General features: G+C 34.5%; 1 protein-coding gene across 2 annotated transcripts in view; it reads right to left on the bottom strand.

The window, feature by feature from the left end:
- Dach1 (dachshund family transcription factor 1) overlaps positions 1-19,593 on the bottom strand; it is a 378,008-nt gene that overhangs the window by 123,443 nt on the left and 234,972 nt on the right. The window contains exons 4-5 of one of the 2 annotated variants that reach the window (XM_040753525.1): positions 3,161-3,316; positions 2,552-2,724 (exon numbers count right to left, since the gene is read on the bottom strand). In XM_040753525.1, the coding sequence (XP_040609459.1) occupies positions 2,552-2,724; positions 3,161-3,316 (329 nt within the window). The remainder of the gene's footprint in view (positions 1-2,551; positions 2,725-3,160; positions 3,317-19,593) is intronic. The other variant, XM_040753457.1, reaches the window with a different exon arrangement.

Here is a 19,593-nt window from a genome sequence, read left to right as displayed (position 1 = left end):
GCTGTCTGGTAAGAAAGGAGACCCATGCAGATGTGTTTGTCAGCATTACTAAAAGCCAGTTGGTCGGCCCTTTGATAGTGCAGTGAGAATTGTCTGCTCTCTGTAATCAATCTCAACTACAGCAATGTTTCTCATGTCCTTATTACCAACAAGATTTATACCATGATCCAAAACTTCCTCAACTCTGTCTGCTGCCAAATTTCTGAAAATATTTGTCCCAAGAGACAAAGAAGTGGAAGATCAGTATGACTTAGTAGGTGTTGGCATGCTTTTGAAGACATAAAGCTCTTTACTGCATTATTCCCTTTTTGGACATTTCCTTCCTTCCTAGATCTCCTTCCTCTGCATTCTGAAACTTAGTTCAAGAAACAACATAAATATTTCTGAGTTATAAACAATATAGTTATGTGTTGATAACTAAAGACACTTCAAGAAATTTAACTTCTTCCTGCTACTTACAGCAACTTAAAGAAACATAGAATTGTTAAAAGATGCTTCCAGATTATAAATTTCAATTAACATGAGTTGTTATACAGACAACTATGTGTATATCGAAAATAGTAATAGCCAAGTCTCCTGATATCCTTCTGTGCTTTTGGATTCAAAATATATAAGGCATAATCTCATAATTTATAAATACACTTTTAAATACAAAAGTCTTTGCTGTACACATTTTATTGATGCCTTACCTAGATGAGAAGTTATATAGATTTAAAAGTTATATACTGATATTAAATGATTCTATATGGTCTATTTTTGATAAATGAATAAAAGAATCTTTTTATAATGACAGTTTATTATTAGTTATGTGCATATGTAAATGTGTGTCTGTCAGTGTATGTAAAAGTGCACGTGTAGCCAGAGTCAAGAAGAAGGTATCAGGTCTCATGGAGATGGGGTTACAGGCAATTATAAACTGCCCATGTGGGTGCTAGGAACCACACTTGGGTTTTCTGCAAGAGCAGTGCATGCTCTTATCATTAAGCCATTTTCTAACCATAACACCTTGTAATTAAAACTAGTACATTTAAAAATGTTAAAATAGCATCTACCACAAGGATAAGAATTATTTGAAGAATTTTTATGCCTTTAAAGGGCCACTTCAATGTCATATTCTTAGTGCTAAAATTTTTCCAAAATATTAAGTGTAATAACAGAAAAATTCCTTGAGTAACAAATCATCTTATAACTTAGGGTCTTCTGAAGCCATTATGGGTGCAAACACAGTTTTAGAATATGTCATTCCAAGTGGCCTCTCTAAGGAAAATGTCATCTCACTGGCTTCCCCCCGGGGAGTGATTTTTAGTAGTTGATCTTGGTATTTGCAATGAGATTTTATTCCTCTCCTTATCTGTAATTATACTTTGAAAATGATATGAGACATATGTCATTGTTAACAGAAACAGTTTTAAAGGAAAAATAATGTTTTTAACTAAGTAAATTTATTTTTTGTTTGTTTGTTTGTTTGTTTTTTGGTTTTTATGAGACAGGGATTCTCTGTATTGTTTCAGAGGCTATCGGTCCAGCCCGGCCTCGAACTCACAGAGATCCGCCTGCCTCTGCCTCCCGAGTGCTGGGATTAAAAGCGTGTGCCACCACTGCCCGGCAGTAAATTTGTTCTTAACATCCTTCCAGTATTACTTTTTGTGTTTTAATTTTTAACACAAAGTTGCACTCAGTAGTTGTCCATTCTGGCCACTAGCTAGTGAGTTTCCTTTCTCAGCCTACATCACACTGGAACTACAGTTGCATGCCACTTTGTCTCAGTACTACAAAGACTGTTTGTCCAGGATATACTTCACAACTGCCTAGATTCAAGTGCTATATGCAGAAAAAATACAAGTAATTATTATATTAAACGAAGACCATGTGGCATGAATTATCCTTTATTTACAAAAATTTGATCTATTTATAAAACTTGTTTTGTTATTTCTTATTGTTGATCCAATCTGATAACCTCAACCTAAATATGTTGCAAAATAGTAAGAAAAATATATCATACATGTCCAGATGCTTAAATGAACACAAACAGTGAATACAACAAATACATAATATACTCACATATACACTTTAAATAATAATTACACTGCTGTCTCTTACAGGATATTGTAAAATTTATAAAAACTCAGCTATTATTTTTACATTATTTAGATAATACATCCATGCTGTGTAATTCATATTTTAGATGTTGACTACAATGGGAAAGATTTATCTATACTTCCATTGTGGTACATTTAATAAGTGGCAGAATTTTACTCTCATTTGTCTGGTGTTATAAAGCTTATAACACCATGGATAGAACTACATACAAACATCTGTGCATGCAAGAGTCCAGATAAGTTGAAGTATATAACTTACTCCCTTATGTTCTTTTTGCAAGAATTTAAAGTTTCTCAAGTTGGTTTAAATATCACATCATGTGACTAATTACTATGAGTAGTTTTTGTCCCCTTCATATACTATTTGCTATCCTTTAGACATTAGGAGTGAGATTTACTTATGGCGATAGAACAAATGGACAAAGTGAAGGTAATTTAAGATGAGACACTACCTTAATAACTGATGTCTCCACCCTAGATGGAGGACTCTGAACTTGCGCTGCTGCCGCCATATTTGCGATGGTGCTAAGGTGGTTCATCTGGCTCATGGCCATGGTGACAGATGCTGGAGGTAGGCTTACAGGAATTAGAGGGTGGGGCATCATCATAAAAGGAAGTTCCAGTCCTAAAACCAGAAAAAACACAGATCATCATTGCTGTGTTCCAGTTAAAATCATCAATATCATGTCATTAAGAGGGAAACCATTGAAAAATATTCTAATAGCGACACGCAGAGGAAAACTATTTGCTTATTTGTATAGAGTAATGTTCACTCATGACAGGGAAATCAAGCTTACAGCTAACTAGCTTGGTGCCATAGTTCATCACATCGTGTGTGTGTGTGTGTGTGTGTGTGTGTGTGTGTGTGTGCATGTGCATGTTTAATATAAATACTCTGTTCTTGGCTTTATTATTCCTCTGGGCAATGTAGTAATGTATAGAGATGCTATACTTTTCATTAATTCGCTGTGTGAATGCAATATATCTTTTATCGTCCTACTAATGATTAAAGAAAAGAACTTTTAAAACTACACTTTTAGTGCTAAAAATTGCCATCATACCATTCGACAGAAGGTGGCTGTGCTGAAGATGGCTGAGAGGATGGCTAACTGGAAGGCTATATGCTGCAGGCATACGGGCATGTGTAACAGGAACCTGAGAGCCCTGGCATGGGGAAGAGACCATTGTTTCCTTATCCCAGGAACCACCACTGCTGCCTGTGGGAACGAATATAAATTATTTGGATATAACATTAATCCAAATCATCCAAACACTAATTTTAAATGATATCTGAAGAGGTTTAACATAAGGGAATTAGCAATTGGATTCGAAGGGAAGCAGGTTGAAGTAAGAATTTTTTTTCCCTGAACTGTGTCTTTTCTCATTTCTTAGACAGGTTGTGAGATTTCAGCAAAGCAATGTTTTTGAAACATTTAACCTGCTTATAAGGTTTAATCCTGTTTGAACTAACCAACGCAATAGTAAGTTATCTTTGTCATGTAACAAATTCTCCTTTGAACCAAAGTAGAATGAATATTACACAATGCAAAGTTATACTTTTAGTAAATGGTAAGATGGAAAATGTTAAGTTAAAGTGCATGACTTAATTCTAACACAAGTTTTAAAAAAAGGATTCATAATAGCAGAACTTGGTTAGACAATAAACATAGAACACAAAATATCACTTTAGAAAGCATGATAAAGTCAAAGAAAATTACCAACAGTATGAGAATGAATACATTAGTGGATTTCAAACTAAAAGAAACATAAACGTTGGATTGGATCAGTATCATGGACAAAGCTAAGCGTCAATTGTCGTACAGTCACTTCAATATTCAGGACAATGCTAGAAGAATGTAAGTCTTGAGATAATTTGTTAGGATTTCTTAGAAGGATTTATAAATCATGTCTTCAAATTAGTTTGGCATTATTCTTCAAATTAGTTTGGCATCATTAATATTCCTCTAGAACATTTAAATAAAAATCAGCCATTTAATTATTTGCTACCTTATGAGTTTATTTTAAAATAGATGAGAACATCATATACATAGAAACAGCAAAGTTGGTACAATTCTAATTTAATGCTTACGCTCTGCTAAAAGCTTTGCTTTAAAATCTCTACTGAAGACGACTTAGTTACTGCCATGATATTTTTCTTTTTACTTCATGAAGACAGTTAAGGTTCAATATAAATTCAAACTCATTAGTTCAATACTGTCTGTATCTCAGTAAATTGTTCAGAAGTGGGTAATGAAAATTCAATTCAAATCTTCAGCAATCAAACAAAGCAATTTTATTAAACAATGAAAAGAATCAATTAAAATGGATATCTTTATTATTTTACTAGAAACCATAACAGCTTTTAGTTTTAAAAAGTTTATAGCTTTATTCAGAAGTGACTCACATAAAAGCTATGTCTCCAACATGCTCCCACACTCGGATTCAAAAGTTCATTTTCATATTCAAGAATTTTATATACCTTATTCCTCTTACACATGAGTTTTTTATTTATTCCAGAAAAATGTGATATAACTGCATAAAGGCATCATATTAAGAGAATACTAGGATAAAATACCTCAAATAATCTCACCTTGTTTTACATATTTAAATCATAGCAAATGTAAATTTTAAGATAGTAACTTTGAAAGGAAAATGGTAAATAAATTCTGCTTGAATAGCTGCGCAAAAATAACACTTACTTTCCCATCTGTGTGGCACCCTACTCTGTCAAATTCTTAGTATGGGAGCTGTCAGAATGCCATATAAGTGTTTTTCTCAAGACGTTTCTTACGTGACACTGAATTTCTCACTACATAGAGGGCTCTTAGCCATCTCCACCAATCATCATTTGTTAAATACTCATGATGTTAGCTCATTTAGGTAATAAATAGAACAAACAATTAAGAACTAAGTCTGATGAAAAATATACAACATATAACCAAGTCAAGCCTAAGTGATTTTTGCATTATTTATAGCAAACTCCTTCTCCATTAGCATGAACAAATGAGAAATGAAAAGAGGCCGCTACAGAACAAGACATGTCTACAATTAGTAAAATAATTTCAAGTATTTTCAACTCATACAATATCTATAACACTGTAAATGAGCACGCGTGTGCACACACACACATACACACACTTTGTTTTTACATATCCACAAATTTTTTAAATTAATAATTACTATAAATTATATTTACTTGAAATAGAATTACATCAGATTCCTCCTTCCCTCCAACACCTTCCAGCTCCTCTCTCAAATCTTTGCTGTGCCTATACCTCTCAGGTAGATACCCTCCTTTTCTCTGATTATTATTGTTATGCAAGTCTATGCATACACAAGCACACACATATACACATATACACATACAACCACTGAGTTCAATTTTGCTGTATGTGTGTTTATGATTCCAAGGCTGACCCTCTGCTCTGGGCGATCAACAAGGGCATTGTCCTGGAAGGGCTAATATTCCTTTTCCCAGTAGTCTTTAGTTGCCTGTAGTTCTCCATGTGGGGGGAGAACTCTACAAAGTTTGCCCTCTTCCAAACCAATATTTTCATTGATATTTTCATAATTACTTTTAAGACCACAAGGAAAAGCATTGCTTTAATAAGTAGAAAAATGGCTTCTTTTACATGTCAATCCCAGTTCCCTCTCCCTCCCCTCCCCCTGCACTCCCCTTGCCCCCCACCCTCCCACCCTATTGCCAAATCCTTCCACATAGGGGATATCTAGAGTCTGTCATTTTACTCTGGGTAGGGTCCAGGCACTCCCCTAAGAGTCCAGGCTGAGAGAGCATTCCTCCTTGTGCTATAGGCACACGGAGACTGTTTGTATACCAGGGATAGACACTGATCCACAGCTCAGGGCCCCATAGGTTGCCCAGGCCTTCTCGCTGACACTCACATTTGGGGGGGTCCAGATCAGTCCCATGCTGGCCTCCCCACTGACTAAAAAATGATATAAAAAAATGGAAAACAATACAAACCAAAAAAAAAAAAAGAATTGTATTGGACTCTGATGTGGATTGTAGTGAATCACTCCATTTCTTTTGGTCAGATGATTATCTTTACTATGTTAATTCTACCAGACCATGAGCATGGAAGATCATTCCATCTTCTGATATCTTCTCCAATTACTTTCTTCAAAGATTTGATTTTATTATCATACAAGTTTTTCACTTGCTTGCTTAGAATTACAGCAAGATATTTTATGTTATGTGGCTATTGTGAAGGGTGTTTTATCCCTGATTTCTTTCTCAGCCTGTTTGTCATTCATATATAAAAGTGCTACCGATATATTTTGGTTAAGCTTATATCCAGCCAATTTGCTAAAGTTTTCTATCACTGTAGGAGTTCCAAGGTAGAATTTTGGGGTTGCTTATATATACTGTCATATCATCTGCAAATAGCAATACATTGACTTCTTCCTTTTCAATTTATAACTCCTTTGTCCTCTTTTATTGTCTTATTGCTCTAGCTAGAACTCTGATTACTATATTTAATAGATTTGTAGATAGTGATTTTAGTGGAATTGCTTTGTTTCTCTCCATTTATTCTGATGTTGCCTATAGACTTGCTTTAAATTACCTTTGTTGTCTTTAAATGTCCCTTGTATCCATGATTTTTCCAAAAATTTTATGAAGGCATGTTAGATTTTGTCAAAGGCATTTTTAGCATCTAATACGATGCTAAAATTATGTGTTTAATTTTTCATTAAGCTGATGTGGTGGATTACATTTACAAAGTTTTGTATGTTTAACCATCCCTGTATCTCTGGGATAAATCTTATTGATAATTGTGGATGATCTTTTTGATGTATTTGATTTGTGACTATTTTACTGAATATTTTTGAATAAATATTCATGAGGAAAAAACAAAAAAATAAGTAGAAAAATGATAGCATTTTATTTGCAGGAAGTAGAAATAAAAAGAAATTGATTCAGTTTTTCTAGAAGGAGTTTATTTTCCTGGAAGCCAAAATAAAAAGATGATACTGGTTGGGCATTGGTGGCACACGCCTTTAATCCCAGAATTCGGGAGGCAGAAGCAGGCAGATCTCTATGAGTTTGAGGCCAGCCTGTACTACAGAGCAAGTTCTAGGATAACCTGCAAATCAATACCTGTCTCAAAAAACCAACCCCCCCAAAAGCAAACAAACAATGATTCTGATACAGCCCTTGCATTTTGAAAGAGATAGCTACTTACTCATAACTCAAAGAATAATCAAAGATATAAAATTGTAAATCCCAAAGGAAGTATTCATGAGCTCTTCAAAAAATTCATATTGCTCTGTTTTTCATAATTTAGAATTATCAATAATAATATAATATTGAACTTGATCAAAGGTATTCCTCCCAACCCTGGACAGATCACAAGTGAACACAGGCTAGATATTGCAGGTATAAGGAGGTATGGGCTGTTAACAGAAAGGCAAAAAGGAAGTTGTTATATAATGAAACCAAGTGATCAAGCCATATGTGCCATGAAGAACACCTATTGTCACATTTGGTTTTTTTCAATTTTTAAATTAATGATAATATTTTACTTTCAATTTCTGTCTCCATCCATGATTTAATATTACAGTTCCTTTCTGAAATAAAGTGTTGAATTTGGAGTGTTCATTCTATTCATTTAATTTTATTTTTAGTAAAATGTTCTTAAAATGGGATTTATAATGTAGCCATATTCCACGCTCTAAAAAGAAAGATGATCAACTCAGACTTTGAAGCACAATTAACAGGCAGGTCAGGAAATAGAAAGTGTTTGAAAAAATATGTTTAATTTCTCTTTGATAAACATAAAAATTGAGTGTATGAATGAATGACACCATTTATAATCCTACTATAAATAATTATTTTATAATTTAATCTATTCCTTTCGTTCTTATATATACCAAGTAATGAATAGATTACAGAACATTTGACCACAGTATTTTCAAATGAGTGTTGAATAGAGTACACAGAAAGTAATTGAACAGAACTCATGGAGACCTGTAAATATTTCTTTATATTATTATGCATTAAAATTAATAAAAATATATTCGACTATTATTATACTTTATACCTTTATACGTGGAATGAGTTGTTTTGATTTCCCACAGGTTGACCCTGATAAAAGAGACAAATCTCTAAGGGATTAACAGTCACAGCACTGCTTACTGAGTGACAATGATAGACTGTGAAAGGAACCTGACATTGTCAAGATTCTTTTACAATGAAAGTAATGTTCAGAGTGGGTGCTTACTGCACACCATTGGAGACCACTTAGGAGGATGTCAGCTTGATCTGACAGTGAAAACCTGGCTACTAGGTAAAAGCAAACACTAGTTATAGGTTCTAAGGACATTCAGCTGTTACTTCAGAGATTAGTGAAATAGATAAATTGTTTTTCAGTAGATACGTTTCAATTTAATTGAAAATGACACACAAACTACTCTGTGTGATGCTGCTTTTTAATGTAAACTTAGAAATAGTCATTATGGGATTCATAAAACAGTTCTTCCTTCTCTCTCTCTGTCTCTGTTTCTCTTTGTCTCTGTCTATCATCTATTTATCTAGTATCTCTCTCTGCCTATCCCTCTATCATTTATCAGATGAGTCCATTTGATTTAACACATAAGTGCTGTAATCATCTAGCATTTTGCTTTGACACCCATGAATTGCTTTAAATACAATGATAATGAGCATTTTTCAGTCTTTAATATTCACATTACTATTTGGCAAAGGATAACTATAGATCATATATGCACAAAGTACAATGTAAAGCTTGGAAATATAATTAAGGGCATATTCTAAACTGGATCACTTTTATTCTTTTTGTGAGACTTGAGATCAAACTCAGAGACTTTCTTCACCTGTGCTATACCACTGAGCTACACCCCAGCTATGTCACAGCATCTTTGTGACACTAATTTCTAGACCATGGAGCTGAGAACCTTTGGAAAGTCATGGAAACCAGTAAAAGCATTAAGAAAGTTAAAATAGATAATTTTAAAAAAATTTAAATTACTAGGAATTTGAACTCATGGGAAATATTAGAATAAACTCTTTTATACTAAGTACAGTTCTACACATAATTTCCCTTTTTCATACCTAACTCCAGAAGATTTTGATGCAAGTGAAAATAAAAGAAGCATAGCCATGACTATCATGATAAAAGGTTAGGTAATATATGTGCAGAAGAAAGGGGTAAATTATATTGGAGAACAGGTTGCTTTTTGATGCTATTGCTGTTGTAGGACTCATTAACACCACACTGTCACTGTTAACCACATGAAACAGATCCCCAAAAACAAAGCCAAACAAATTCAGGCTAGAGTCATTAAGCATTTCCACAGGAATCAATGCAGGGAAAGAAAGAGTTGCTAAATGCTTTTCTATTTATTAAACTTATGAATCTTGTTAATATCTTGGATAAACTTATTGTAAACAAGAGCCAAATGATTTTATTCTGTGGAAATAATGTTGAAAACAGATTTGTTTAATTTCTCCAGCTGAACTGGACTCTGTTTCAGGCAATGACATACAAATGACCTTACCATGTATATATCTAAGCTGTCAATTTAAAATGTAATTACACAGTTCTTCAAAATAAAGTATTTTATTATAGTATAGCTATATATATTCTAACCTTTTAAAATACTAATGGCAAAGAATATCTTCCTTTTCCTATTTTGGTATGGACTATTTTCATGAAACAAACAAGTGAACTAGAAATTTTTCTTTTTAGTAGTTTTACAATTTCCATTAGCTTTGCTATCATATCAAAAACAGTGAAACTTGTATTCCCTATAATCTGTCTAATAAGTGACATGTCATACAATAATTTTGTGCAACTATAATTTGTATCAATAACTGTTTTTTGAAGGCAAGGACAAGATAAAATCAGTTTTAATTTCCATTACCTCATACAAAATTTAAGTTTTAAAAAATACATTTTTGCCTTAAAATAGTTATTCAAAAAAGCATAACGCCGTTCTAGAAGGGACTGCATGTCCATGGGAGCGATAGTGATACTTTTCACATGTATGCCTATCGGGATTGATTTATTTCCCTCACAGACCAAAGTAAAGCTCAAAGAACAATAGTATCAGCTAGTTGTCTAGGCCAGAAACAGAGGGCGATCCTTATCACCTCCTCTTTTACACTGATGTCCAATTCCTTTTTATGTCTGGTTGATTGAATCTCTGTAATTTATCTCCACTCTTTTACTATCTGAGCTTCTGTAATCAGTTTGAAAGAGCTGAAATTTGTACTATAATGTTCAAAATCTTAACATGATCTCTCCTCTGCTTAGAAGTTTTGATGATTGGCCATTTATAAGAAAAATGTACAAAATTTGGAAGCTTGTATAAATTTGATATGGTTGGCTTGTGTTTCCCTGTATATATGATCATAACCAATACATTTTTAATGTAAAGTTAGAAAAGGAGAAATACGTGATGTCTGTATGATAGTTTTGAAATAAACTTGATTTACATGCAAACAGAGACAGTAAGTATAGTTTAGCAAAGAAAGGTATGATGCCGTCATTAATGAGACGATGATGATGACCATGAAGATATGTACTAATTTTACATATGTAACTATCGAAATGAATATTTTTTAAAGAGTTCATTATGTAGTCCTGGATTGTCTGGAACTCAGAGATCTACCTGCTTCTGCCTTCCAATTGCTGGAACTAAATGTGTGTACCACCATGCCTCACAAATAACCAAAATTAGTTATTATCAATTCTGAAGTAAACATATTAACAGTAGTTTTAAAAAATATTTAATTGACCTCAATTTTATTCCCAATATTATGAAATCAGAACACATATTGTTAAAAACCCTTAAACACTTTGTGAAAAAAGAAATAAATCTGAGAGTGAAAAAGGAGAATTGAGAATTATTTTCAAAACAGTCTTTATATATGTCGGGACGGGTATGTTGGGTTTTCTTTCTGGAGAAGCCAATCAAGTTTAAACAAATAGCCATTTTGTTTCCCATTGAATTAAAGCTATATGTTACCATAAATTCTAAGCAAAAGGGGATGTGTTATTGCATTTTATTACATCTGTGTTTCCCTACATCTTCTAAATTAAGATGTTTCATTAAGATAACATAAATACACTAATGTTTAATATTCATTGAACACTCGATTAATGGTTCTATTAAGATTAATGTCATAAGTGAATGTCTGTATTTATTGGACTCTCAGTTAATGAATCAATTCATAGCATCAGATTAGACTAGAAATTTTAGTATTCTTAACTACTACTTAAAGTAGGCAGACTGGGCAAACATACACAGTTAAATGTACCATGATCAGGCAGCATTCATCCATCTTATAATATAGTACTTGCTTATGCTGCCCAGTAACTTAAAGGCTGTCCCTTCAGAATACTGGAGATAAAATGCTTTCTGGGGGAGGCTACATGTGGTATAGAGGAACTCAACACATTTTCAGGACTCCTGAAATAACGTTAGCATTAGTTCATGTTACATGCAGAGGTCAGATTTGTTGAAAGCTGCTGTTTAAAGGAAACCAAAACATTCACCACATACTTCAATTACATACTGTGAAGACATTGTGTTCACCATTTTCATAATCTTCTCATGGGCAGGAAAGTGAGGATATTTTCAAGGTCAAAATGACAAATACAGTTTTACTCAGTGACAATAGGAAAACACTTAAGAAGAATGCAAATTAAATGGATAATTCCCAACTAGAATACTACTCCTATTTTCATCTCAAGAATAAATGGTTTCAATATGCTTTTGTAGGAATGAAATTCTGCAGTTGAAATGTATAAAAACTCTTCAAATGAAATACAAAACAGAATAAGAAAAGGAGCTTGACAATGTTTAAATGAGGATTAACTTTCTGACAGTATCAATAGCCATTGTTTAGTATAAAGTAAGATTTAAATACCCCATATTTTATTTTACAATTAACTGGTTATGGAAACCATATGTGAAGAGCAAATGGTACAAAGAAGGAAATTACCTGCCCCATACCAATACTACCAGAGTCAAACTCTGCATACCAATTGAAGGTCTATTAAAATAATAGAATATCCACAAGAAGAGTATCTGGATAAGTCAGTCACATTTTCCAGTCCCCAACAGTTTTTTCACAGTAATATTCAAATGGAAAATGCTATGATGAAGATGTTGATGCAGACCTTTTGTCATAGTACTTTGAGAGGTAAGACAGTGGGACCAAAGTTTTGAGAGTAACCTGGGCTTCAGGTCCAACCTTAGCTACATAGCAAAATCATGTTTAAATAAAACAGATATCAAATATTTGAAATATTTTAAGAAGTCACCTGACTACAGTTAGGGTATATGTGGATGTATGTAGTCTGTGTCACCTCAGGATGCACTGGGAACCATGAGAGATGAAATCAGAGGACCCTACTGAACCAGTCACACCCTTCACTGGCCCTAGGCAAACTGACCTTGACTATCACGGGACACTCCAGCAAAATAATTGGCCCCTGCATGCTGGAGACATGGCCCCCACCCCTCACCACATGCCCACTCACACCAGGTCAGTGGGCCCAGGGGCCCAGACTGACCAGCTTGGCTACTATCTAGGCCTACAACTGGGCCTTGGGTTGACCCTCCCTAGCATCTACCTGACTAATACCTGCTGGAGCTGGTGAACAGACTAGCTGGTGAAAGAGATATCTGCAAGATCTCCAAGACTAGTGGCAGTCACAGAATATCCCAGAGGAGTTCTGGAGAGGACCCAGTGGTAATGGTGTACAGAAACCAGATACCTTGAACCAGACCAGTGACTCATTGTAAAAGACATTTATTAGTAAAACTGATGGGACAAAGAGGTATATTATACGGCATACCTAAGCTTCCATTGCTACCAGGATGAATGAAGAGATATTAGAGAAGTAGGAAAGGAGAAGCAAAGAGATTTTTCTGTTGCTGTGGTTTTGTTTTGTATTTGTTTTGAGTTTTTGTTTGTTTTATTTTAGGTTGGGGGGTGTTTTTGTTTGCTTATGTGGGGGTACATGGCAGGGATGAGGGGAGGGTGGGGGGACCAGAAGGTGAACAGAATTGGGATGCGTGATATGAAACTCCCTAAGTGTCAATAAATAAGTTATTAATAAAAACCTGTTTACAATGAAAAACAATAACAATAAAACTATGTCCCATTTAGATAAAAAGAAGTCTATTGAAAATGGAATTGGTTTATTGTAGGAATCCTAAGCATTTAGCAATTAATAACTACAGGACTGTGAAAATGAATCTTTCATAGACAAAATATGATCTTTTCTTCCTGTGATTACAAAATCTGTCCTAATTTTATTATTTAATGAAAGTGTTGTGCCATTTTTACCATTGGCTTGTTCTAGGACCCACATGTTCTAACATCCTCATATCCGGGCTGCAGTATGAACAGATATTTCCTTTTGCCTGAAGCTGCCAAAATACATAATTGTGTTATGCACACCCATAGAAGCCACATGGAAAAATAACCATAGTTCAATGTGCAGTAAATGCTATTCCTTTGCTGATTCTGTAGGTGGCTTTAGTGGGTTTTAGAACAAGTTTTCATGAATTACAGACTGGCAGGGATGTTCTCCAACTGCTCATCTACTTGCTTCCCAAGTGTTAAATTTACATGTATGTGCCAACATACCTGAGCTATATGATGCTAAGACTCAGACCCAGGGACCTGTTCAATTAGGCAAATAATCTAACAGCTGAGCTATCAGTCTAGAGCCAACAAATGTTTCTCTTAACTAAAATCTCTTTTAAAAACTTTTATTATTTCAACAACTGTGTATAGATATAGATATACATATAAATATTCAATTAATTTAAAACATGTTATACTTAGGAACATCTTATGGGTAAAATAATCAGTCCTGAAATTGTTTATGTCCTTTTTCTTGTTGCATTTTTAAATTTTTTTCTGAGCTTCCTGTATATAGCTAATCTTCACAATAAAGCATATGAAAAGCATTTCACTCATTATATTTAAGCCAACTGCCAAAAATACATAATTGTGTTATACACATCCATAAGCACTTATAGAAAATAATTTGACTTTAATGTTTCTGTCTTAAAAGTACAATTTTAGGTGCTTTCCATAGGACTATTTTAAACTCACAATGACTATATCATTATTTAGACTACAAGATTGATCACTATTGTTGTTGTGATGGTGGAAATTTTACCCAGGTTCTTGTACATGCCAGCTATATACTGAACAGAACTGAACTTCAATGTCTGCTCATTTTTAATTACCTCAAATATCTTTCTATGTGTAGAAAAATTTTGGAAATCATTTTGCTAACATTCATGTATTTTTCAATTTTGAATGATATAACTAAGAGGTTTTCAAATTTTTTACATTATAGTTTATCCCAAGTCTAAGCTATCTCTGAATTTTGAGGACCTTGTAAACAAAGAGGAAGAAAATAACTCCAGCATACTAGTCAATGACTCAGAAGCGAGTTTGAAAGTCATAAATAGTAGCACACAGATTTTCTGCCACTCCTTGATCAATAGTGTATCACAATACACAATGGAACCACACATGTGCTCATTCTGGCATATTCTGTACAACAAGTAGAGAGCAAGTATGCATAAATACTAGACAGATACAAAGAGAAAAGTAGATAAAAAATATAGCATTGGGTTTGGTACAGTGTGTAAAGTGTGGGCCATGTAAGCTTGAGGGGCTAGTTGTAATCTCAAATGCCTCTTTGTAGTTTTAATAATTTATATATTACATATATGTCTGTCTATTTATTATTGAATGTCTATACCCTATATTATGATTACAGTTCCCCTCCACTGTGGTGGTATGTTTTTTTTTTTATGATTTAATAAAGCCACTAGAGACCAAAATGCAAAGCTAGTCACAGCCATCGAGCCAGACAGATGTGGCACACACCTTTAACCCCAGTATTCAGGACAAAAAGACAGATGAATCTCTGTGAGCTCAAGGTCACCCAGGGTTACATTGGAGTGAACCAATCTAAAAGAGAAACAGTTCACACAAAGGAAATATCAGCACTTGGAATCCCACAGTTTTAATTCCAGCTCTAGAGAAGTATATACCATAGAAGTGGGGCATTCAGTCGTCAGTCTCAGAGATTCATTCTCCAATCATGCTGAGGAGAGGACAGCCCTTTCAGGCTTAATTAGAGGTAAGAGCTAGTGGCTGGCTGCTTTGCTTTTCTGATCTTCAGCGTGAACCCAAATATGTTTGTGGGTTTATATTATGTGTGGTGCACTCCACAAGTCTGCTCAGAACATCCCCACATCCCAACCAGTCTACCTGTATAGCTTCTTACTCTGTCATTAGGAAACAATTATCCTGAATACACTTATATGCTGGCCAGGTGCGTCAGCCAGCTAACGATGTCAGATCCTGAGAGGAAAAGATTGGTTTTATTGGGGGCAATTTGGCTACCTAGATTAGCTGAAATGGCAAGTAAGAGGCCTTACTTAAATATATAAGATGAAAAGAAATTCAGAAAAAAAGCACCGATCATCAATCTTTGACATGGGTACACACATGTCCATGAACTGACACACATGCATACACCCTTATTTGAGTAGGTATACACCATACACACAAGCATACAAACACACACACACACACACACACACACACACACACACTCACATGCAAAGAAGAAATATACTGAGTAAGTTTGCAGTGTGTGCCAAGATATTAACCATGAACAAATACATATTTGGGTTTTTATATATTACATCTACATGAAGGTCCGTGGAAGACGTATTGCAAAACAAAACAATGAAATGTATTCCGATGTGATAGCACTATGATTATTAACAGGAGGAAGAAAACAGGTTCTGTATGTTTAAATGTTTAATATCGCACGGCTTTGTAGGGAAAAGGCTGGCCTTAGGAATATATTGGACTGACCACTGTCCCTAAATGTATTCTATTGCATGTCAGAGCATATTTTGCTTTCAGAAATGCCTGGCCTGAGCAAAGTGTCAAACACATAATTGGGGTTTCTGGATGAGATCTGGGAAACTCAAGTGAATGGAGGAGCCATCACACATTAGGAATGCCTCAGAAGTCAGAGTGAGGTAGACAAGGGCCAGATTATGAAGGCTCTTGGGTGTCAAGGTGATGAGTTTGGTCATCGTTTTAGGCAGAAGACAGAGAAGATTAAAGTGATAGATCAGATAGTCAGACAAGGCTCATCGACAGGACCAAACATCCCAGGGTCTGTCATCCACCACAATGACATTGATATGACCAGGGCATGTCTCATGAATCTCATACATCATGGTACTAGAAAATTGGCCAAGTGGGATGGAGCAAGATGTGTTCTTTACTACTACTTTCTTCAAAGAAGATCGCTGAAAAACAAATTGGCTTCCTGAGCAAGACATGACTAGGTTCGGTGTGATGATACAAGAGTTACTCATCTGTTCTTTTCAAGGTTTGACTGGCTTCTAAGCTATTTACCGATATGCAGTAGAGTTTATTTTCTCTAAAATAAAAAGAAAACAAACTGGAGTTTATTTGGGACTTTCTTATGAAGAGGAAAATCTTTCTAGATAAAGAGGAATAGCTTTGCAGTATCTAAAGTCTGTGAAGAAGAAGTCTTACTAAAGAGCTATAGTGTTTCACAGATTCAGCAGGGGGTACTTTTTAGACCTTCTCTGAGAGTCAAAATTGAGGATGATAAATTGAGAATACTCTTTGAAAATTCAGGATTTAGTACTAAAGGCTATTGAATGTAAAAAGACAAACTTTAGTCTATTATAACAAAGTTAAATTTGGAGATGTACTTTAACATTGTCATTTCTATTCAATTTAAAGTGCATTTAACTATCTTGCAGCATCTCAAATAATGTTTATTTTTCGCAATGTTAAACACATCATCGGAGAGCAAAAGAGTGGTTACTACCCTTCCCTTGAAGAACATGCTTAGGGAAAACAGATATCAGAGACTCCTGTCTCACTTTTCAATTTGGCAGCACCCCTTCCAGTTCACGATCCTTATCTCAACCCACTTTGTCATCTTGTCTCCCCTTCCTAATGCTGGGAGTAAAGACTTGAACCAGCACTGCAATGCTGTTTCCCTTTCCCACTGTTTCAATCTCCTGAAATTCAGAGTGTCCTTGAACTCCCAGTCTTCTTGTTTCCTCTTCTCATTCATCAGGATTAATGTTGTGAGCAAACCCTAACATAGCCTGGCCTGTTTCCCTTTTAGACTGGTTCAATCACTTGTCACCCAGAGATGCCTTGAACTCATGATATCCCTGCTTCATCCTCTGAATTGCTGGGACTAAATGTATGTGCCACCACAGCCTGCCCTCGCTGGTTCAATAGTGGCTAGCTCTGCCGTCTGATTTCTCAGCAAGATTTACTTGTCAGAACACAAGCAAAATATCATACAACATTAACCAACACCACACTCAATGAACTTAAGACCCAGTTTACAAAAGAGAAGCAATGGCTGTTACTGGAAATCTAGCTACATACTGGTGCTGTTAAAGACATGAATCTTTTGGACAACAATGAAGGACCACCTCACTAAATCTCTAACAGATAACTAAACATATTTCTTTTTGCCTTCTTGTGATCTAAGTTTTTACTCCTCAACAGGAAACTTCCTTTGTTAACACACACCTCTAAAAAATCCATAACTAATGAAAATGAAGCCCAAGTCCAGTGGATTCATCTGTAAAACACTCATGCATATGAGGCTCAAGCATCACATTTGAAGAGGAGTATAAATGGTAAAGGAGGCAGAAGAGTGGGTATTTGTTGTGAGGTTTTGTCTCCTGTTACATTTGTTAATGTCCTGTAGTATAACCGAAATATATATATACATACATACATACATACATACATGCATACATACACGCATACATGAGTATGTAACTAATCACAGAATGATGTCAAGCTAATCCAACAATGGTTCGGTGTCACTGAAAATCCATAAATAAATACAGTAGTTTCTTTGTCCACAAGGCTGATTATCTCAGATGTACTTTTATATATGCTACATCCCAAAGAAATAGGCTCCCATTCCAATGAACATATGTGGTAACAAGGAAATGAACCCAAAAACAGGAATTGAGAAAAAGTATTCTTATTTTCTTATCTTATATAATCTTCTAGCATAAGGTGTGGCTTCAAACTCTCCATTCTGATAAAGTTATGTGTCTTTCTGTTTAAAGGTACGAATTAAGGGTATTTGTATTCCTACATCAAAGTTCCAGACAAGAAGTGGATTAACTCACTTCAAAATTAGCAGAACAAATATCTTTCAGGTATCCCTCCATATCTGGATGTTCATTCATTACAGATGCTGTCAGTTTGGCAAGGAAGAATAACCATCAACACTATTAATGAAAAAAGCTATGTTTATACAATCTCATCAATGATCTCACAATAAGAGCTGAACAAATAAAAGAACAATGGACTTGCCATGGTGAATTGGAAAAAACACTGGTTGAGTCTGGATCACACTGGACATACTATGAGATAGAAATCAGCCAAACCTATATTGATCTTCTAGCAAAGGATAACCAGACTATAATCCACAGCCCCGGAGGAAAAAAATTCTCAAAATAATTCCTCAAAAAAGTGACCATTTGAAATATCATGTATCTTCTAGTTTTAAATGATCATACAACAATTTTAATTTCATGTCTAAATATATACATGTGCAATACGACCTATTAATTTTTTCACTGAAAGCCATACACACAAGCAGATATTATTGTTTTTTCAGCCTGAAAATATATATAACAAAACATACCTTACTTCTGAACTAGTAGATACTTAATTTTCTCATCAACACCTCTATATGATCATATTATTATAGGTTGATTACATATACTATAAAATGCAATATTTTCAATTTTCATGAAATGTATGCTTACAGGAAACAATTCACTGTAGTGGCTTTTGTTTTCAAACTCTCAAGGCTTTTATTTTTATATGAAAGTGTTAATTCTTAGCACAAATTGAGTGTGAAAATAAATTTTCAAGTAGCTCACTACAGTAGACTGTTTTAAAAATTTAAACCACCAGAATGGCAAATGTCATTTCCTCTATAGCTACAAAATGCATATGCCAAGTGTTTTATCCAAATTATCTTAATGAATAAATGAGTTTGTCCTTTATGTATAAAATATAGTTTGTATTTATGGCAGAAGATTTTAATAATAAATAAAGTTTAGGTTTGCTCCAATGTACTCAATAAAGTATGATTAATTTGGTTTTTCAAAAATGCAAACTAGACATTACTATATTACTTTGCAAAATGCACAGCTTGCAACATTATTGTCGCAGTGGGATCTTAAATTGAATTGTAAAATGTGTCTTATTTCTAGTTTGATTTATGTAAGAGATAACAGTGGATAAGCCCCTTTTGAAGTTTCGTTGCTTTGTGTAAGGAAAAACAAAGAGCTCAAATTCATGATAGTTCATTGAGTTCCAAATCTAACTTTTGCGACATGTAAAATGTTAACGAAATAT

This window comes from Mesocricetus auratus, unplaced genomic scaffold (genome assembly GCF_017639785.1).
Source record: "Mesocricetus auratus isolate SY011 unplaced genomic scaffold, BCM_Maur_2.0 Super-Scaffold_2245, whole genome shotgun sequence".
NCBI classification, from domain to species: Eukaryota; Metazoa; Chordata; class Mammalia; order Rodentia; family Cricetidae; genus Mesocricetus; species Mesocricetus auratus.
The sequence above is the reverse complement of the archived record's forward strand: the minus strand, read 5'-3'. Positions and strand labels throughout refer to the sequence as shown.